This window comes from Rana temporaria, chromosome 12 (assembly GCF_905171775.1).
Source record: "Rana temporaria chromosome 12, aRanTem1.1, whole genome shotgun sequence".
Taxonomy (NCBI): domain Eukaryota; kingdom Metazoa; phylum Chordata; class Amphibia; order Anura; family Ranidae; genus Rana; species Rana temporaria.
In genome coordinates, this window is record NC_053500.1 from 143,407,034 (window position 1) to 143,430,262 (window position 23,229).

The window sequence follows — 23,229 nt, forward strand, 5'->3', positions numbered from 1 at the left end:
GAACACAGCCTATCCAATCACTAGAGACCAGTGACATCACAGAGACCCTTCATATCCATGAGAACACAGCCTATCCAATCACTAGAGACCAGTGACATCACTAGACCCTTCATATTCATGAGAACACAGCCTATCCAATCACTAGAGACCAGTGACATCACGAGACCCTTCATATTCATGAGAACACAACCTATCCTATCACTAGAGACCAGTGACATCACCGAGACACCAAGAAAGCAGCCTATCCAATCACTAGAGACCAGTGACATCACCGAGACCCTTCATATTCATGAGAACACAGCCTATCCAATCACTAGAGACCAGTGACATCACCGAGACCCTTCATATTCATGAGAACACAGCCTATCCAATCACTAGAGACCAGTGACATCACAGAGACCCTTCATATCCATGAGAACGTAGCCTATCCCCTGCTCTCTCTGTGCGCTGTTGTCGGCTGTACATTTTGTAGAGTTCTGTTTAGGGTTCCAATAGATTTGTATTATGTGTAAAGCGGGAGGAGAGTCCTATCCTTGTTGTTTGTTGCTTTTTTACTCTATTTTGGCACTTTGGGAACAGAGCAGGTGACTTGCCTCGGGTTATTGTTTCAGATGTATTGTTGGCGCAGCACCCAGGAGCTCCGTGTTTTGGGCTCACCTTCTCTAGGTTGGATCGCTCTGCGCTAAATATTTATCGTTTTGTTTCTGTTTCATTAGAAATCCTTCTGTTTTCTAATATTAAAAGAAATCGCCTTCTCCTATAAACAGATTCCTGAGTCACCCGAAGTGTGATGATCGGTGAGGGAAGGGCTATCCCAGAATGGAGTGCATTAGTCAAGGCATTTAGTGAATTGAAAGGTGGGCTGGTGATTTATGGCTTATTGCTGTAATCTCCGGCTAAATATAGGATTTTGTTTACTTGTAATTATCAGGAATTAATCCGATCGAGTCCTGTCACAATGCCGACTGGCCGCGCACAGCACTGATCATGCAAAATCTCTGAGCGTTGTGTACGATGACTGTAAAAGCGCAGTATTAAAAAATGAAACCCTCGGGTACTTGCACAATGGCTGCCGCTGTTTTTTTCCAAGCGCCCCGAGATCCCTGAATCCTGGGAAAATTAACATGGGCTTGGGCTTCCCAGAAGTGCGTCGGCCTCCTCCATGATATTGGAATCAAATCCCACCTGTTATTCCCATTGTATCCGAGCATCAAAGCGCCATTGCATTTATTATTAAAGGGGTTGTAAACCCTGGGCCAGATTCTCAAAGAGTTATGCCGGCGGATCAGTAGATACACCGACGTAACTCAGAATCTGCGCAGTCGTATGTTTAAGTGTATTCTCAAACTGAGATACACTTAAACATGCCTAAGATACGACGGCCTGCGCCGTCGTATCTTAGGGTGCAATATTTCGGATGGCCGCTAGGTGGCGCTTCCATTGCGGTCGGCGTAGAATATGCCAATGAGTCGTTACGCCGATTCACGAACGTACGCTTGCCCGTCGCAGTAAATTTACGCCGTTTCCGTAAGAGATACGCGGCGTAAAGATAAAGCTGCCCCCTAGGTGGCGTAGCCAATGTTAAGTATGGCCGACGTTCCCGCGTTGAAATTTGAAAATTTAACGTCATTTGCGTAAGTCGTCCGTGAATGGAACTGGACGCCATTTACGTTAACGTCGAAACCAATGACGTCCTTGCGACGTCATTTAGTGCTATGCACGTCGGGAAATTTTAGGGATGGCGCATGCGCAGTACAATCGGTGCGGGAACGCACCCAATTTAAAATGATCCACGCCCCCTACCCGGATCATTTGAATTAGGCGGGCTTGCGCCGGAGGATTTACGCTACGCTGCCGCAACTTTTACAGGCAAGTGCTTTGTGAATCAAGCACTTGCCCGTAAAACTTGCGGCGGAGTAACGTAAATGAGATACGTTACGCCGTAACAAACATACCTATACTTACCGGCTCTTTTGAAATCGTTTTGCACAAAGCAGCCTCAATCCTTCTCTTCTGGGGTGCCCCACTGGTACTCCAGGCCCCTCCTCTTCATCAGGTGCCTCCACCAAAAGCTGCTTTTCTTTGGGACACCCGTGCCCGCTCGCTGCTGCCATCGCTGACACAGCCCCGCCCCCCTGCTCCCGTGTCATTGCATTTGATTCACAGCAGTGGGAGCCAATGGCTGGAGCTGCTGCGCTCATGCACATTGCTGGATCGGGCTCAGTTAAGAAAAAGGGATTCTGGGGGGGGGAGCTGCAGCACAGTTTTTTCACCTTAACCACTTAAGACCCGGACCTTTAGGCAGCTAAAGGACCCGGCCAGGTTTTGCGTTTCGGCACTGCGTCGCTTTAACAGACAATTGTGCGGTCGTGCGACATGGCTCCCAAACAAAATTGGCGTCCTTTTTTTCCCACAAATAGAGCTTTCTTTTGGTGGTATTTGATCACCTCTGCGGTTTTATTTTTTTTGCGCTATAAACAAAAATAGAGCGACAATTTTTAAAAAAATTAAATTTTTTAAAAAAATCAATTTTTTACTTTTTTTCTATAAATAATAACCCCCAAAAATATATAAAACATTTTTTTCCCCTCAGTTTAGGCCGATACGTATTCTTTTACATATTTTTGGTTAAAAAAATCGCAATAAACGTTTACCGATTAGTTTGCGCAAAATGTATAGCGTTTACAAAAAAGGGGATAGTTTTATTGCATTTTTATTAATTATTTTTTTTTACTACTAATGGCGGCGATCAGCGTTTTTTTTCGTGACTGCGACATTATGGCGGACACTTCGGACAATTTTGACACATTTTTGGGACCATTGTCATTTTCACAGCAAAAAATGCATTTAAAATGCATTGTTCACTATGAAAATGACAATTGCAGTTTGGGAGTTAACCACAAGGGGGCGCTAAAGGGGTTAAGTGTGACCTCATTTGTGTTTCTAACTGTAGGGGGGTGTGGCTGTAGGTGTGACATCATCGATTGTGGTTCCCTATAAAAGGGAACATGCGATCAATGACGGCGCCACAGTGAAGAACGGGGAAGCCGTGTTTCCCTGTTCTGGGTCCGGGTCTTGAGTGGTTAAACGGAGGTTCCACTGTATGTTCTGTTTTTTTTTTTTTTAACTCTTTCTATACTTGATCTGTTTGAGTGATTAGTTACTAACCAAATAATTTTTCTTTTTATACTCTCGTCCATCTTGCCTACAAAGTCCGACCCAGAGTCTTTAAATCTTACATTTTTTCACAAAGTTTTGGGCGTCGTATATTGCAGTGCGCAGTTTGTTTTGGCACTCTCGCGTACGCTCGTTAAACCGCAGTTGTGCGCGCTTTATGATTTATAATTCTTCTTTTTGGAATTCGCTGACTTTTTTTCACCACTCGCTTCTTCATCTGATTAGAATGCGGCAGAGACGGCGCAGGTTCGGTGAACACTTGGAAAGACGTTTTGTCAGGTGGCATCGGGCCAGGTTAAGCTTTAATTACACGTCTTCAGAGCAAATTAGGTCAACCCCTTCGCATCGCCTTCAATTAGACAAAGTATTCCGCAACTGTGCCCTGTGCCCTGGTATGCAAATAATGAGAGCAGCTATGCGGTGAATGTTACACGGGGAAACGCTGAATCATTGCATGTCGTGATACCGGGACGATCACATCGTATGGAAAATCCTGAAATGTATGGGGTTCCCATCTCCAGATTTCTTGTACAGACGCTCTCCTTCTTCTTCCAGTATCTACAAGATGCTTCACTTTTCCTCCCTCCATCTTTATTTTCACCCCAAGGTTCAATCTTGTTTTACTGGGTTACAGGAAGTAAAATCCTGGGCAGAGCACCCAGCAGAGCTGCGTCGTATCCTGGGGCAACCAAAATAAAACTCCCTGTTTAGCAAAAATTGGAGCTTTAACCACATCAGCTCCGGAAGATTTATCCCCCCCCCCCCCCCCCCCATGCGATCCAGCACTGCGTTACCTTAACCACTTAAGACCCGGACCTTTAGGCAGCTAAAAGACCCGGCCAGTTTTTGCGATTCGGCACTGCGTTGCTTTAACTGACAATTGCGCAGTCGTGCGACATGGCTCCCAAACAAAATTGGCGTCCTTTTTTTTCCCCCAAAGAACTTGCATATCAAAGCGAGTTTCCTCATTGAAGCCAATGGAAACGAAAATAATTTGTTCGACATTGACTTCAATGACATGCAATACCGCATGTGGCCAGAGGTGGGGGGCTGGGCGCTGGAGAGCCTCAGAAACATGCGGAAAGACCCGAGGACGGCTCGGGAACCGTATTTCCGTGTCTTTCCGAGCATTTCCAAACAACGCAGTTTGACTCTGATTGGCGCCATTTGTCTTTGAGGCCCCCCCCCACACACACATATATATATATATATATTGTATTAAAGTAAAAAAAACAACACCAAAAGTAAGCTCTATTTGTTTGGGGGGGGTGAGGACGTAAATTTTGTTTGGGTACAACGTCGCACGACCACGCAGTTGTCATTTACAGCGACACAGTGCCGTATCACAAAAAATGACCTGGTCATTAAGGGGGAAAATCCTTCCGGGGCTAAAGTGGTTGTAAACCTTTAAAAAAAAAAAAAACACCACTTGCAAGACAAAGGTATAATGCGCTAGTATGCATAGTTTACTAGCTCATTATGTAATACTCATCTCAGTGCGAAGCCCCCGCAGCCATCCTCTTACACTGCTCGGAGCGGCTGACATCTCTCCCAGGGGTTACTTCTGGGTGTCGCGGCTCCGGCACTGTAATTGGCGCGATGATGTCGCTTCCGCACGTGCGTGTGGGAGCCGCCAGTCACGGCACGGCCTCCTTTTAGGAACGGCACGATCGCCATTTCTAAAGTGCTCCTGCGCCGTTGTCTACGGCGAATGCGCCGTAGTCATCAGCGCCTGTCATTATTGTAAATGTCTCCTAAACCGTGGAGGTTGAAAAAAATTGCAAAGACCGCTATTTTATTCTCTAGGGGTCTTTGCTAAAAATGTGTGTGTGTGTGTGTGTGTGTTTAGGGGTTCCAAGTCATTTTCTAGCACAAAAATAATGATGATTTTTACATGTAGGGGAGGAATGCCAGAATTTGCCTGGTATGGAAGTGGTTTAGCTGACTATACAGCTCATTAAATTGACTTCCTTCTAGCAGAAATTACCATTTTCACTCTTTTTAAGTGATTTGCCTGTTGATTGTAGAATTCTGTAGAACCTTCACAAATATCCATTTTCTTTACAGGCTCAACTCTTCAAACATGGGAAGCGAGAGGATTGTCTGCCATACGGTGAGAGCCGTTAACAATGACCCTTTTTTTATTTTATTTCCTATACCCCCAGACTGGCCCTATTATATTATTTTTATCTGGGATGTCCCTGGACTCGTTACCAGATCTTCCAGATTGTGTATGGCCATCCTGCGGAGAATCCAGCTTTCTACCCCCTCCAGGCGTCAACATAGATCTCCCTCCGATCTCCACACTCTCCCTCCGATCTCCACACTCTCCCTCCGATCTCCACACTCTCCCTCCTATTGAGCCGTCTTCCCTCTCTGGTTCCCGCTTCTCCCTCCAACCCTGCCCAGTCTTTCCGCACTTTCTTCCCACCCCCCGCACTTTCCCCCCGCACTTTCTTCCCACCCCCCGCACTTTCCCCCCGCACTTCCTTCCCATACCCCCGCTCTTTATTCCCACCCCCCCGCACTTTCTTCCCGTACCCCCCGCACTTTCTTCCCATACCCCCCGCACTTTCTTCCCATACCCCCCGCACTTTCTTCCCGTACACCCCCCGCACTTTCTTCCCGTACACCCCCCGCACTTTCTTCCCGTACACCCCCCGCACTTTCTTCCCGTACCCCCGCACTTTCTTCCCATACACCCCCCGCACTTTCTTCCCGTACCCCCCGCACTTTCTTCCCGTACCCCCGCACTTTCTTCCCGTACCCCCGCACTTTCTTCCCGTACCCCCGCACTTTCTTCCCGTACCCCCGCACTTTCTTCCCGTACCCCCGCACTTTCTTCCCGTACCCCCGCACTTTCTTCCCACACCCCGCACTTTCTTCCCATACCCCCCGCACTTTCTTCCCGTACCCCCCGCACTTTCTTCCCGTACCCCCCGCACTTTCTTCCCGTACCCCCCGCACTTTCTTCCCGTACACCCCCCGCACTTTCTTCCCGTACACCCCCCGCACTTTCTTCCCGTACACCCCCCGCACTTTCTTCCCGTACACCCCCCGCACTTTCTTCCCGTACCCCCCCCGCACTTTCTTCCCGTACACCCCCCGCACTTTCTTCCCGTACACCCCCCGCACTTTCTTCCCGTACACCCCCCGCACTTTCTTCCCGTACACCCCCCGCACTTTCTTCCCGTACACCCCCCGCACTTTCTTCCCGTACACCCCCCGCACTTTCTTCCCGTACACCCCCCGCACTTTCTTCCCGTACCCCCCCCGCACTTTCTTCCCGTACACCCCCCGCACTTTCTTCCCGTACACCCCCCGCACTTTCTTCCCGTACACCCCCCGCACTTTCTTCCCGTACACCCCCCGCACTTTCTTCCCGTACACCCCCCGCACTTTCTTCCCGTACACCCCCCGCACTTTCTTCCCGTACACCCCCCGCACTTTCTTCCCGTACACCCCCCGCACTTTCTTCCCGTACACCCCCCGCACTTTCTTCCCGTACACCCCCCGCACTTTCTTCCCGTACACCCCCCGCACTTTCTTCCCGTACACCCCCCGCACTTTCTTCCCGTACACCCCCCGCACTTTCTTCCCGTACACCCCCCGCACTTTCTTCCCGTACACCCCCCGCACTTTCTTCCCGTACACCCCCCGCACTTTCTTCCCGTACACCCCCCGCACTTTCTTCCCGTACACCCCCCGCACTTTCTTCCCGTACACCCCCCGCACTTTCTTCCCGTACACCCCCCGCACTTTCTTCCCGTACACCCCCCGCACTTTCTTCCCGTACACCCCCCGCACTTTCTTCCCGTACACCCCCCGCACTTTCTTCCCGTACACCCCCCGCACTTTCTTCCCGTACACCCCCCGCACTTTCTTCCCGTACACCCCCCGCACTTTCTTCCCGTACACCCCCCGCACTTTCTTCCCGTACACCCCCCGCACTTTCTTCCCGTACACCCCCCGCACTTTCTTCCCGTACACCCCCCGCACTTTCTTCCCGTACACCCCCCGCACTTTCTTCCCGTACACCCCCCGCACTTTCTTCCCGTACACCCCCCGCACTTTCTTCCCGTACACCCCCCGCACTTTCTTCCCGTACACCCCCCGCACTTTCTTCCCGTACACCCCCCGCACTTTCTTCCCGTACACCCCCCGCACTTTCTTCCCGTACACCCCCGCACTTTCTTCCCGTACACCCCCCGCACTTTCTTCCCGTACACCCCCCGCACTTTCTTCCCGTACACCCCCCGCACTTTCTTCCCGTACACCCCCCGCACTTTCTTCCCGTACACCCCCCGCACTTTCTTCCCGTACACCCCCCGCACTTTCTTCCCGTACACCCCCCGCACTTTCTTCCCGTACACCCCCCGCACTTTCTTACCACCCACCCCCCCCCCCCCCCCGCACTTTCTTACCACCCACCCCCCCCCCCCCGCACTTTCTTACCACCCACCCCCCCCCCCCCCGCACTTTCTTACCACCCACCCACCCCCCCCCCGCACTTTCTTCCCGTACACCCCCCCCCCCCCCGCACTTTCTTACCACCCACCCCCCCCCCCCCCCGCACTTTATTCCCACCCCCCCCCCTATGATGAAAAGTCAATCAGGTTGCAGTGAATAGTGATTGGCCAGCCCTCACATGATTGGTCTGGTTTATCATTTCCATTTAGTAGATAGGATCAGATTTGTAGAAAACCAAATTCGCAATGAAATGACATTTCTACTCCACACATTATTCATACATCACACATTTTACCGTACATGATTTAACCGCTTCTGGACTGCCCGCCGTACTGCGGCAGGGTGGCCCGGTTGCAGAAAATCACGTACCTGTACGTGATTTCGTTCACGTGGTGTGGGGGGGTGCTCGTGCGCGGTGTGGCTGGACACAGCAGGAGCCAATGAGCGGGTCCGGCGGCCTGCTGATTGTTCTATGGACACAGCAGGAGCCAATGAGCGGGTCCGGCGGCCTGCTGATCGTTCTGTGGTGAGACGGATCAGCGGTGTGTCGATGTAAACAAGGCAAAAAACGAGCAAAAGAGAGATCTTTGTGTTTTCAGCTAAGCTAAAGCTTGGATCTCTCTTTTCCTCCCCACCTCCCAGGCACACGCTTAAAGGGGTTGTAAAGGTAATTTTTTTATTTTTATAAAAACAAACACACCATACTTACCTCCACTGTGCAGTTCGTTTTGCACAGAGTGGCCCCCGATCCTCGCCTTCTGGGGTCACTCGGCGGCAGTCTCTGCTCCTCCCTGCAAAAGCTAACCCCCATTCTGGGAAGCACTCTCCCAATGGGGTTAGCTTGCAGGACACTGATGGGTGGCACTGATGACACTGATGGGTGGCACTGATGACTGATTTAAAGGTCTTTCACAATGGTGCCAATCAGTGCCCATTTGGCATCAATTTGCATATGTGGATGGCCATGTGGGATGTACCTGGCCATTCACATGCTTGGGGCTTCCCTGGTGGTCCAGTGTGGGCATACGTGGGGGGGGGGGGCTGCGCTGATAAACAATCAGCGCGAACCCCCCCTGTCTACTTGTGTCTGTCAGACGCGAGTGAGGAAGAGCCGGCTCTTCCTGTTTACATCTTGATCAGCCGTTATTGGACACGGCTGATCACGTGGTAAAGAGCCTCCGCCGGCGGCTCTTTTCCGAGATTGGAGATGCAGGGTGTCAGACTGACACCCCGCATCACCGATCGCCGCACTGCGCGCCCCCACGGGAGCGCGCCAGCATGTTATCCTGCAGGACGTCAATAGACGTCCAGTCAGGATAACAGAACCACTTCCCGGACGTCAATTGTCTATTGACCGGGCAGGAAGAGGTTAAGCTTTGATCAAATCAAAAAATAAATAAAAACTGGAAGATTGGTTTGGTTTCTATGCAGAGCTGCATCAGATTTTTCACACTCCAGTTTTAGTAAATCCTCAAAAGGAAGCAAGAGAACGGGATACATTTTCATACAAGTTCATGGTACAGCAGCCACATATCAGGAATATGGAATGTTGGGTTTACATATTTAAGTACACCTCTATGGACAAGCGCTTTTTTAATGTGTTCTGTATTATAATATACCGCGTGTCTAATTTATTATGTATGGTGTGACATCAAGCAGGTATTGATCCGTCTCTCTCCTATAGCTTCTACTGTCCTCACCGCCATTAATAACTGCAAGCTCTGTGACAGCAACAACAATCTTCTCCAGAAGCTGGGAGTCAAGCTTATCCAACGTCTAGGACTCACTTTCCTTAAAACCAAGGTGGCCAAGTGGAGGTGTGTAATCCGATGTGTACATTTTTTCTTTAGACCAGATTATTTCTAATAAGACGTTTTTCAATTTGTTTCCACTAACCCTCCCTATAACATAACGTCCCACATGCCGCTTGAGCGCTTTCGTCTTATCCCGCGATATGTGACGGGAGTCACTTTGGGTGGGGGGCTTGTGGAATCCAGGAAAGGGTAACCGCTCAGATAAAACCAAAGAACCTTCTTACTAAATCCAAACCACGGGTGCCGGCAATGCAATGATAATGCAAGAATGTAGAGGAAAGCTGGAGATACGCCGTCGTAAGTCTTTGAGAATCTGGGCCTTTGAGTTTTTTTTTTTTTGATTTGGCAAAAAAGGTGAAAAACTCCTGTTTTACAGCACTTTGAAAGCGCTTCTCAGTCGCTTTGAAAGCGCTGCCCATTCATTCCAATGGGCAGGGCGTTTTGGGAGCACTACGTACAGCGCTCCCAATCCACCCCAAAGATGCAGCGTGCCGGACTTTTCAGAACGTCTCACAAGTGCGTCGCCCCAGCCTATTTTCTAGCGGTAAAGCCCCTGAAAACCACCTTGGTGTGAAAGGGGTGTCCAAGAGGGAATCGCCAGCTGAAAAGTTGCAGGCATCATCCCATTCTAACCTCTGCATAGACGTCCCTGGGCCAAAAGAGATTACCGTATATACTCGAGTATAAGCCGAGTTTTTCAGCACATTTTTTTGCGCTGAAAATGCCCCCCCTCGGCTTATACCCGAGTCACCTTTTTGCGCCTGATCTCCCAGACTTTGGGGACCCGGTACCGGCTGGCCATAGGTCCCCTGGCACACATGTAGCCCCACCATTCCTCTACAAGTGTACAAAGTTTGTTGTCCGGGGGACCTACAACCGGGGAGCACCGATTTTTTTTTTTTCAAAGTTGGGCACCCCTTCCATAGACTCCCATGTTAAATGGTAATTTCTCCAGAGATTTTGGGGACCCGGTCGTAGGCCCCCTGGACCCGGAACTTGGCACACATATATAGTCCAATTTCTCCTCTACAGGTGTGCAAAGTTTGTTGTTTGGGAGACCTACGGCTGGGGAGCACCGTTGTTGTTTTTTTTTTTTTTTTTTTCAAAGCCGGTAACTTATGGGGGAAGTTCCTTCACTGACTGCGCAGGCGCAAACTTCCCGACGGAAATCTCCGAACCTCGCCCGGCATCCAGGCTCATTCTTTAACATCCCAGTGGATTGGAGGATGTTAAAAAAAGAGCCAGGAGGCCGAGCGAGCGAAGCGTGCCGTCCGAGCGCAGCGAGGACGTGAGGCCGACTGGCCACTTACCTCAAAATCCACGTTGCCCTGGATGCCGGCCGCCATTCGGGGATTTCCGTCAGCAAGTTTGCACCTGCGCAGTGCTTGAAGGAACTTTCCCGATAGCTGGAACCATCTCAGCGCATCAGTTCGCGCATGCGCTGGAACTTCCATGATACCTGGAACCAGCACGGCAGATCATCGGGCACCCCTTCCATAGACTCCTATGTTAAACGTCAGTCTAGTCATGGGCACAGTGAGGCATGGGCACAGTGAGGCATGCACATGGACACCCAAGGCTTATACTCGAGTCAATACGTTTTCCCAGTTTTTTGTGGTAAGATTAGGTGCCTCGGCTTATATTCGGGTCTGCTTATACTCTAGTATATACGGTAATTATGTTTGAAGGGGGCCAAGTTAGAATTTCTTAGCCAAGAGTCCCATAAATTATTTACATTTTTGGGGAGGTTCTAATCCCTTTTGGTCTTTTAGGTACATTTAAATTTAGATCTGCCTTTGTACATTTTTTTGTATTGCTGCCTTTTAAGTCTGGATTATGATATTTATAAAGAAGTCATCAGAATCCCCGGCGAGAGGGAGATGTCACCACTGCCTAGTCCTTTCATATAGATGACAATGAAGCGAGTTGGTCAAACAAGCCTGACAAGTTCGGCAATCAGCGCTGCATATACTGGCCCTCTGGCATCACAAAGAAGAGGACACTTTCCCATACAGGAGGTGTGGAGGGGGGGCCCCACCGATTAATACCTGAACTGACGGGGAAGGTTCCCGCATGGCCTGCATTCTCCAACCTATTACTATGCAGAAAAAAAGCGGCCACCGGCTATAGAATCCGGCCTCCCCGGAATATCAGTCCAACCGCCCGAGCTGAGAGATCTCCCATGCTGATAGCTCGTCTCATCTCTCCCTCCATCTTTCCACCTCTATTGTATTCGTGTTCTCACAAATCCTTTCAATTCATCTTGCACCCTGCTGAAAATTTGGGTTGGCTCTGAATGGTTCAGCTAATTAATAATTACAATCTGTCTGTTCTGTAGGGCAGCGGCTGTCTAGGATCGTAGGCTTATGTGGTGTACATTGTCTATGGATGGTCCACATAACGAAGGCAGAGATGGCTTTAGAGCTTCTTCACTACTTGTCCGGAATATGCAGCTATGTGACTGTCTATAGCCTGACCACCATCCATTACTTAGAACCCCCAAACATACATACAGTTGTGCTCATAAGTTTACATACCCTGGCAGAATTTATGATTTCTTGGCCATTTTTCAAAGAATATGAATAACACAAAAACAAATTTCACTCATGGTTAGTGTTTGGCTGAAGCCGTTTATTATCAGTCAACTGTGTTTTAGGGCCCTTTCACACGGGCGGATCAGTAATGATCCGCCTCCGTGTGTCCGTCAAGCTCAGCAAGGATCCTCCGTAAAATCCCCGCTGAGCCGTCGGCTGACAGGGCGGTCCCCGCACACTGTGCAGGGACCGCCCTGTCTTTCCTCCGCTCTCCCCTATGGGGGGATCAGATGAACATGGACCGTATGTCTGTGTTCATCCGATCTGCCAGACGAAAGAAAAATAGGATTTTCTTCCGTCCGAAAAAATTGGATCTTTGCGGAGGCGGGTGATTACAGGGTGTCAGTGGATGGTCATCCGCTGACACCCACAATCACAAAGGGACCAATACATGTCCCGTTTTCATCCGCAACGGATGGATGAAAATGCGGACAATACGGTCCGCACATGTGAAAGGGGCCTTACTCTTTTTATATCATAATCACAGCAGAAACTACCCAAATGGACCCGATCAAAAGTTTACACACCCCAGTTCTTAATACCGTGTATTGCCCACTTTAAAGGCTGTAAAGCCACCCTATGCATTAAGGTGAAAAGAACATCCGATTTTCAACCCCCCCCCCCCCCCCCGTTTAGTTACCTTAGCCCTCGAAAGTCCTGCGCCGTGAACGTGCTGGCTACTGGCCCCAGTGTACCCGGCTCTTCATTGGAGATTGATAGCAAAGCAGCCATTGGCTCCCGCTGCTGTCAATCGAATCAATGACGAGACGCGTCCGCGGGCGGGGCCGAGTAATACAGTCGGCGGATGTGGCCGCCAGGTGTATCACGGGAGCGCTCCCGCAAGCTAACCCCCTTGGGAGAGCACTTCCCATGAAGGGGGTTAGCACTCGCTTGGAGGAGCCGAGACAGCCGCCGAGGGACCCCAGAAGACCAGGATTGGGGCCACTCTGTGCAAAACGAGCTGCACAGTGGAGGTAAGTATAACATGTTTGTTTATTTAAAAAAATGCTTTACAACCTCTTTAATACCGAGTGTTGCCCCTCTTTAACATCAATGACAAATGACAACTACACAAGTCTTTTGTGTTATTTGTGGATGAGGCTCTTTATCTTCTCAGATGGTAAAGCTCCCCCTTTCCTCTTGGTAAAAATCCCCCAGTTCCTGTAAATTCTTGGGCTGTCTTGCATGAACGGCACGTTTGAGATCTCCCCAGAGGGGCTCAATGATATTGAGTTCAGGAGACTGAGATGGCCACTCCAGAACCTTCACTTTATTCTGCTGTAGCCAATGACAGGACGACTTAGCCTTGTGTTTTGGATCATTGTCATGTTGGAATGTCCAAGTACGTCCCATTCGCAGCTTCCTGGCTTATGAATGAAATGTTCCTCCAGTATTTTTTGATAATATTCTGCATTCATCGTTCCAACAATTTTTGACCAAATTTCCTGTGCCTTTTGTAGCTCACACATCCCCCCAAAACATCAGCGATCCACCTCCGTGTTTCACAGTAGGGATGGTGGACATTTCATCATAGGCCTTGTTATCTCCTCTCCAAATGTACTGTTTGTGGCCAAAAAGCTAAATTTTGGCCTCATCCCTCCAAATGACTTTGTGGCAGAAGGTTTGAGTCTAGTCTCTGTGCTGTTTGGCATATTGTAAGCGGGATACTTTGTGGCATTTGTGTAGTAATGACTTTATTCTGGAGACTCGACCATGCAGCCCATCTTTCTTCAAGTGCCTCCTTATTGTGCATCTTGTGCAGCCACACCCCATGTTTTCAGAGAGTCCTGTATTTCACCTGAAGGTATTTGTGGGTTTTTCTTTGCATCCCCAACAATTTTCCTAGCAGTTGTGGCTGAAATTTTAGTTGGTCTACCTGCATGGATTGGGGCTTTAAGTTGAATGCTAATAATATTTTTTTCATGATCAAGACTTTATCTTCATTTGCTTCCTTGCCGATGTCTTGCAGGTATGAGCGGGGTTCCAGGTGCCTGGCTGCCAACTTGCTCCAGAGTTCCTCAGATGCCCAGCAAGCAGTGGTCGCCTCCCTAGGGGATGACGATGAGGACTACGATATCCCAGAGGAGATTGAGCATGTTATTGGTAAGTCTTTGTATTTCTGTCCATCCAGTGCTGTGATTTGGAAAGCTGTGCCAGACAGTACAGTTAGGTACTGACTTTTCTCTTCTACAGTAAAATAAAGTTCGATCACCTCACCTTTTCTTAAATATCTTCCTTTCCCTTAGTGCAGTCCTCCTTCACTTACCTCATCCTTCCATTTTGCTTTTAAATGTCCTTATTTCTTCTGAGAAATCCTCACTTCCTGTTCTTCTGTCTGTAACTCCACACAGTAATGCGAGGCTTTCTCCCTGGTGTGGAGTGTCATGCTCGCCCCCCTCCCTTGGACTACAGGGGAGTCAGGACGCCCACTAACACACAGCTCCTTTCTCTATTTGCAACGTAGAGAGCGTCCTGACTCTCCTGTAGTCCAAGTGACCCTTCTTTTTCAAGACCTCTAATTCCCCCTGGCAGGCTGTCAACCAACTTCTGTGCCACATCGTGATTGATGGCCGTCCCACATTCTTGCATAATCAATGATTGGAGTTTGTCAGAACTTGTGGATTTTTTTTTTTTTTTTTTTTACCCGCCTCTTGCGGATTGACCAAGTTCTCAATGGAATTTTGGGTCTGGGGAGTTTCCTGGCCACGGACCCAAAATGTCGATGTTTTGTTCCCCAAGCTACTTGGTTATCAGTTTTTCCTTATGGCAAGGTGCTCCATCATGCTGGAAAAGACACTTAGGTAGATTCAGTAAGAGTTAGGCCGGCTTATCAGTAGATAAGCCAACCTAACTCAGAATCTACGCCGACTTATGTTTTAAGCGTATGCTCAAACAAAGATACGCTTAAACATATCTAAGATACGACGCCGTCCTGTCTTAGATTGCAATATTTTGGATGGCTGCTAGGTGGCGCTTCCATTGCGGTCGGCATAGAATATGTAAATGAGGAAATACGCCGATTTACGAACGTACGTCCGGCCGACGCAGTACTTTTACGCCGTTTACGTAAGAGATAGGCCGCTTAAAGTTAGAGCTAGGCTCTATTGGAATAGTAATGTCAAGTATGGCCGCCGTTCCTGCATCGAAATTCGATTTTTTTTTACGTCGTTTGCGTAAGTCGTCCGTGAATCGGGATTTACGTAGTTTACGTCCACGTCAAAATCAATAGGCCCGTGCGGCGTACTTAGCCGCAATGCACACTGGGAAATGTAGGCGCCCGGCGCATGCGCAGTAAAAAAAAAACGGAAAAAAACGTGAGGTCAAGCGCCATTAACATAAAACACGCCCCCCTCAAACACATTTGAATTAGGCGCCCTTACGCCAGCCGATTTAGGCTACGCCGACGTAACTTAGCAGGCAAGTACATTGTGAATCATGTACTTGCCTCGCTAACTTACGGCGGCGTAGCTTAAATTCCTTAAGCTACGCCGCCGCAAAGTTACACCAACGTACCTGAATCTAGCTAATTGCTCCTCACCAAACTGTTCTTGGATGGTTGGGAGAAGGTGATCTCGGAGGATGTTTTTGTACCATTCTTTATTCATGGCGGTGTTCTTAGGAGCCCCCCCACTCCCTTAGCTGAGAAGCAACCCCACACATGAATGGTCTTGGGGGCTTTACTGTTGGTATGACACAGGACTGATGGTAGCGCTCACCTTTTCTTCTCCTGACAAGGTTTTTTCCATATTTCCATTCGGAAAAGAGAATTTATCAGAAAATGACTTTCCTCCAGTCCTCAGCAGTCCAATCCCTGTACCTTTTGCAATACGAGTCTGTCCCTGATATTTTTCCTGGAGAGAAGTGGCTTCTTTGCTGCCCTTCTTGACACCAGACAATCCTCCAAAAGTCTTCTCCTCATTGTGTGTTTCGATGTCCTCACACCTGTCTGCTACCATTCCTGGTGGTTCCCCCGATCCCGCAGCTCAACAATCAACTGTAGGAGACGTTCCTGGCGCTTGCTGGACTTTCTTGGGCGTCCTGAAGCCTTCTTCACAAATGCAGTAGAAATGTTTTTTGGGGGATTAAGTTAATTTTCATGGCAAAGAGGGTCTTTGCTATCAATTGCAATTCATCTGATCACTCTTCATAACATTCTGGAGGATATGCAAATTGCCATCATAAAATCTGAGGCAGACGACTTTGTAAACATTTATATTTGTGTCATTCTCAAAACTTTTGGCCACAGTTGTATACCTGAATGCCTTTGATGTGTCATAAAGTAAAGCATAACACAAAGAAATGTACTAAAATATTCTACAATATTTTTCAAAATTGGCCAAGGCAGATTTGTTGGTACTCTTAAAAAAAAAGATTATAGACCGTTGGATCATAGGAATATTTCAAAGTGTCTTCTGTAACCACTTGACTACCAGCGACATACATTGCTGCGCTTTAAATGGTTATATCGGGGTGATTTCTGCACCTGCAGGCATCATTCCAGTACCGTTTTTTTTAGAGCTGGCAGTTGTCTCTCTTGTAAAAGCAATCCCAGTGGCTAACTAGCCACTGAATTGCTTTTACAAGCAGCAGGAGGGGACATGTCTCCTGTCTGTCAGTTTTTTTTAAAACCAGATACCCGCTCCCCCCCCCCCCTCCCGCCAAAAGGTGCCAAATATGGCAGCCGAGGGGGAGAGGCAGACAAGCGGAGCTTCCCCTTTTGGGTAGAGCTCTGCTTTAAGTATAGTTGGCATTTGTATTTCTACTTTAAATTTGGATGTGTGCTTTTGCTATACACACACGTTTCCGGTGCGTTGTGTGGTTGCCTGACTGCAGCCTTCATCTGTAAAAAAACAAACATGTGACCCCCAAAAATGCACCAAATACTCAAACGCTGGTGCATTTTTTTGGTGTGTTTTTGATACATTTTCCATTCATATTAATAGGGAGGGTGCACTTTTAAGGCTGCATTCACACCTTGGCGTACCTAATCGCGGCGTTTTGTCCCGCAAATTGCGGCGACAAATTGCAGCGTTTTGTACCGCGATTTGCGGGAGACAAAACTCAGCGATTGTGAATGCAGCCTTACCCCAGGTCCACATCTCCTATGCCGAACGCCGAAGCCGCCTGAAAAAAAGGGTCCGGGACTTGTTTTGAGCTTCAGGCGTGCGGCGTTTCGGCGTGGAGATGTGAACCATCTCCATAGAGGGCAATGTAAAATCATCCCTCCAGCGTATTAGGAGCTGCTGCGGCGTCGCGCTTCAGGCGTATATACGCCTAGGTGTGAACAGAGCCTTATGGGTCATGCATATTTCTTCTGTTGGTTTGTAAGGCACTAACAGAAGAGAAACTGATCGGTGTGAAAGGGCCCCAACTGCCCGGTTCTCACTTTTGACACATTTTTTTATTTTTTTTTGGCGCATTTTTCTAAACTTTGCTTCAGACGCGCACCAAACAATGAGGGCTGTCGGAATGCTGCTTTCTAGACATGCTGGAGGGTTGAAGGCGGCTACTGAATCTTCAGACACTTCTCAACATTTCCCTGAAGTCTTATGAAAACATGACAGGGAGGTTCATACAGAAAAATGTACCTGGGTCACCTGTCTACGGCTGTACCTTACAATGGCTCTTTCACTTCTCCCATGACCTTCTAGTGTCAACGTCAAGGTCAACCAGCCATACACACCTTGTGCCCTTTGTGTGCTTTTTTGTTCTTTTTTTTTTTTCTTTGTTTTCTATGAAGTAGGCAATAGTTACAACCCTTTTCAGTTTTTGTTTTTTTTTGTTTGCTGTCTGTGTCCTTTTTCCCTTGACTTTTCTGTCTTGGTATTGCAACAAGAAATATGAGTGGAAATCCCCTTTTAGTTATCACCTGAACATGTGCCCCCCACTGGAAGATTTCCCCTCAGTTACTGATTTTTAAATATTTGTTTTTCTTGGCACAACAAATTAAAGTTATTGTAAAAATAAAATAAAAAAAATAGCGTAACAAAAAATTAACATGTCATACTTGCCTTTTCTGTGTTGTAAAAAATAGCTAACATGTCTGTCACATACCTTGTGGCAGAGCCTGATGTGCATAGGAAGGCCTTCTGTACAGCCCCCAGCTTGGGAACCACTGATGTTGTGACAGTGGTCACTAGAGCGCAATGAGGTTGCCTGTGTAGTCTTTTACTGGTAGCAGGTGCGTCACCAGAGCTGGCCAGATGGCAGGAACAGCAGACCTGGTACTGCTAGACAGCAGGCAGAGATGGTGGGTGCAGGGAGGCTGGGGACCCACGGTAGAAGAAGCCCCAGCCAGAGCTAGACAGAGCAGATGAACTGGATGCAAGCTCAGATAAGCCAGGTCAGCAACAAACAGATGCAGGCAAGGAATAGTTGGGGTACAGGCAGAGGTTGGCAACACAAGATCAAGCTGGTAGGCAGAAGGCAGAGCAAAGTCCAAGGCAGGCCGGGGTCAGGGCAGGGAGCATTCAAGCGAAGTGTAGAGCAAGCCGGGTCAAAGACAGAAGTCGGCGAAATCGAACACAGGAACACGGGTATGGCTGCAGATCAGACAGCAATGAACCTAGTGCAGCAGCTGTGTGTGTGTATGTATGTATGTATGTATGTATGTATGTGTGTGTGTGTGTGTGTGTGTGTATATATATATATATATATATATATATATATATATATATATATATATATATATATATATATATACACACACGGCACTTGGTGCCAGTGTTAATGGCTAATGCACGTGCATGCCCACGACTGTGCGCTGCCGCGTGTGCATATGCATTCACCTGAGCGCAGTAAGCAGGCCCGCACATGTGCATTTGCATGCACTTCGGGAGCTTCAGTTCTATGGCCAGCATGTTCCTGGCAGTGTCATACTTGCCTGTTCTGTGCAACGGTTTTGCACAAAGCAACCCCGATCCTCCTCTTCTCGGGTCCTCCTGTGGCACTCCTGGCTCCTCCCTGCTGAGTGCCCATATAGCATGCTGCTTGCTGTGGGGACGATCATGCAGTCTTGCCCCTGAGCTGTGCTCTGTGTCCATTGACACGCACAGTGTTTGTCTCTGCTCTTTTGGAGCACCATTGACTTGTCCTGACACTGGGCTTCCTCATTGGAAAATGTTCCCTCACCTCCTTTTTGTGTAAAAGGAAACTTTCTGGATTCCCTTTTACAATTGTGCGTACTTGGGGCACCGCTCCAGACAAGCATCTCACTGTCGGGTGCCTCTCTCACATCTGTGAACAAGCAAGCTATCGCTTGTGAAACGCGTCGACCATTGCCTGTATCTGTCTGACCCTTTTGACAATAAAGATGACATCAAGATAAGTCGGAGTTCCAGTGGGCGACCAATTTCTTGTTTTATTCGCCTCCCACTATCTGATGGAGGCCGAGAAAAAATCGCTTCTCCTGCCTCTGTGCAAACACTCCTGGGGGAAAAAAGAGGTCAGAAAGCCACACACCAGTACAGTCCAGGTGCAAAGTCAATAAACTCGGCTTCAGCCTGGCTCCATCCAGGTCATGCCTCCCGACGTGTTTCGTCTCACCCACAGGGCTTAGTCCTACCTCCATGACTAAGCCCTGTGGGCAAGGCGAAACACGTCAGGGGGTGTGGTCTGGATAGAGCCGGGCTAATACCGCGTTTACTGACTTTGCACCTGAGTTGTACTTGTGTGTGTGTGTGGCGGTCTGACCCCTTTTTCCAGGAGTTTCTGCATTCCCTGTTAGTTTCTGTCCAGCTGACAGTAGTCAGAGAGGGTGAAAATCCTGCAGAGACGCAAATGGCAATAAAAACCTGAAAGGGGTTTTTACCCCGTCCCCGCTCTTTTCAGATCTTGGAAAAAAATTGGAATTTTGATTGAGCCTTTCATTGCATTTCTACATTCGCCAGCTTCTGAAAAGTGGCAGAATATAGCACACCGTACCGGGGGAGGGGGGGGCAGGCAGGCAGGCAGTGGGTGTTGCATTTGTTAGACTTGCCAAAAAGACTGGTTTACCCTTCTCTACACACTGACCTACAGAGTCCCCCTTGCCCGTAGCCTTATTCTGAGGGTAGTGTCTGGTGCGGTGCTGCAGTCATTGTCAGTGTCCCAGCCTGTGGGATTGCCTTGTTTGCGCACTCGATCCCTGTTTGAATAGAAAGGGCCGTGCAATGGAGAACAAACTGAATGCCCTGAATGGGTATTGTGTACTCGCTGACTGACGTGTATTAAGTTTATATAAACAGTGTGAGGCTCCTGTCTGTTCTCTGGCGTTAAAGGAGCTTGTGACTTTAACAATGGATTAGAGGTATCTATCATTGTGTAGAATGAGTAGCTGGCGTCCACAAATCTGAATGATCCTTTCTTAGCAAAGTGGAGTCATGAACATAACGGACAAATACAGCGGGGCAAATAATTTGCTCTCCCGAAGATTGTGTAAGTTTGCCCACTTACAAAGAAATGAAGGGTTTATCATTTTTATCATAGGTCTATTTTATATGATAGAGAACGAATATCAACCAAACAAAAAAACCACAGGATACAAATCTTAAAAAAATTGAGTTGCAGTTCGGTGAAAAAAATACTGTATTTATCGGCGTATAACGCACACCCCAAGCTTAGAAGGGAAGTTTAAGGAAAAAAATTACATTTTGGATGTCTTGCCCGGCGTCCATCGGCGGCCTTGTCCGGTGGCCTTGCGCGGGGTCCGTCCTGCCTTGTCGGTGTCCCGTCTGCTGTCTTGCCTGGCTCTAATCGGCAGCCTTGTCTGGCGTCCGTCTGCGGCCTTGCGCGGGGTCCGTCCAGCCTTGTCGGTGTCCTTCTGCTGTCTTGCCCGGCGTCGTGTCCATCGGCGGCCTTGTCCGGCTTCCGTATGCCGGGGGTTGCAGCGTTGTGTGTTTGAGTTTGGCGCCTCTGTCAAGCTGTGCAGAGCCGGATTTCCGGTGTGTTCGGCTCCTCTCCCGTGGCTGCGGGCGGAGCCGAGCGTGGCCGAGCCTAGCCGAGTGCCCAGTTCACTCGGCTCGGTCTTTGTCGGCGGTGCTCTGAGACAGCGAGAATCGGCGTATAACGCGCACCCACGATTTTCCCCCGATTTTAAGGGGAAAAAAGTGCGCGTTATATGCCGATAAATACGGTAAATGTTTGATAACCAACCAACAATCATTCTCCCCCCACAGACTGACTACAGTAGGGTCTCATGTGGCACACAGATTAGTCTTGTCAATGTAAGAAGGTTCTCCTAACGACAACTCGTTATGTGTATAAAAGACGCCTGTCCACAGAATCTCTTTCCTCCAATCACACCTCACCCTCATGGGGAAGACCAAAGATCTGTCAGAGGACGTCGGGGAGAAGATTGTAGACCTGCACAAGGCTGGAATGGGCTACAAGACCATCAGCAAGAAGCTTGGTGAGAAAAGACAACTGTTGGTGCGATTGTTCGCAAATGAAAGAAATAAAAAATGACTATCGATCGTCCTCGGTCTGGAGCGCCATGCAAGATTTCTCCTCATGGGGTGAGGATGGTCATGAGGAAAGTGAGGGATTCACCCAGAACTACATGGGAGGGGCTTGTGAAGGATCTCATGGTAGTTTGGACCACAGTCACCAAACAAACCATTGGTAACACAATACACCGCCATGGATTGAAATCCTGCAGCGCCCGCAGGGTTCCCCTCCTAAGAAGACACATGTACAGGAATGTCTGAAGTTTGACAATGAACATCTAAATGATTCAGAGAAGGATTGAGAGAAAGAGCTGTGGTCAGATGAGACCAAAATGGAGCTCTTTGGTGTTAACTCCACTCGTAGTGTTTGAAGGAAGAAAAATGGTGACTATGACCCTAAGAACTCCATCCCTACAGTCACACGGAGGTGGAAACCTGATGCTTTGGGGCTGTTTCTCTGATAAAGGTCCAGGCCGACTTTGCTGCATTTGAGGGGCCAATGGACGGGGCCATGTGTTGTAAAATCTTGGATGAGAACCTTCTTCTCTCAGCCAGAACACTGAAGATGGGTCATGGATGGGTCTTCCAGCATGACAATGACCTAAAACATACCACCAAGGCAACAAAGGAGTGGCTCAAGAAGAAGCCCATTAAGGTCATGGAGTGGCCTAGCCAGTCTCTAGACCTTAATCCTATAGAAAATTTATGGAGGGAGCTGAAACTTCGAGTTGCCAAGAGACATTCAGGATTTAGAGAAGATCTGTAAAGAGAGGAGATTAAAATCCCTCCTGAGATGTGTGGAGACCTGATCACTAACTAAAAGAAACGTCTGACCTCTGTGCTTCCCAGCAATGGTTTCCCCACCAACTGCAAAAAACAGACCCCCCCCCCGGGGAAGGACAAAAAGAAACCCCCCGGATAAAGAAGCCACGGGCGGACAACGCCACATAGAAGAATGGAATTTATTAGTAGAAAATTTGCAAAAACCTATAAATAACATTTCTCCACCAACTACTAAGTCATGTTTTGCTTGGGGATCAAATATTTATTTTACTCACTGAACTGCAACTCCATTTATAATATTTGTATCGTGTGTTTTTTTTTTTTTTTTTCTGGATTTTTGGTTGATACTCTATATCTATCATATAAAATACACCTATGATAAAAATTATAGACCCTTCATTTCTTTGTAAGTGGGCAAACTTGCCAAATCTGCATGGGATCAAATAATTTCCCCACTGGATCAGATGTTTAAATCATACAGTTTGGATTCTGAATGGATGATCATTGGGAACAATGGGAGTGGTTTTATAAGTCTTAATCAGCTGCTGCACATGCTCTGTAATGAGGAAAGTGGCACGGTCTGCATCCCTTTTTTTATGTGATTTGCCCTTTGGGAGTATCTCACCAAAAATGACATTTTGTTGCAAGGGATGCCCAAAATCTGACTGGTCTTGGTGCAGACTTCTGGGAAAAATCTGTAAGAGAATCACACAAGCAGGAAATGACATATCTGGGGGGCGGGGTATACACCGTCTGTGTATGGAACGCCTCCAAGTAGCCATATTGCATTTTAAAGAAAATTACAACGCTGTAGATTGAAAAGGAAAGGTAATTTTTAATAACATTCAATTACAATATGACTTGTGTTGGCAATTGTAAACACTATATTAATTTTATTTTTTATAATGAATTTAATGCATTTTGGAACAAGGCTGTAACATAACAAAATGTGGAAAAAGTGAAGCG

At 48.1% G+C, this 23,229-nt stretch overlaps 1 protein-coding gene across 2 annotated transcripts in view; it reads left to right on the plus strand.

Annotated features, from left to right (window-relative positions):
• TBCD (tubulin folding cofactor D) overlaps positions 1–23,229 on the plus strand; it is a 205,591-nt gene that overhangs the window by 31,115 nt on the left and 151,247 nt on the right. For both annotated transcript variants that reach the window (XM_040331075.1, XM_040331073.1), the window contains exons 9-11: positions 5,245–5,290; positions 9,332–9,464; positions 14,025–14,158. In XM_040331075.1, the coding sequence (XP_040187009.1) occupies positions 5,245–5,290; positions 9,332–9,464; positions 14,025–14,158 (313 nt within the window). The remainder of the gene's footprint in view (positions 1–5,244; positions 5,291–9,331; positions 9,465–14,024; positions 14,159–23,229) is intronic.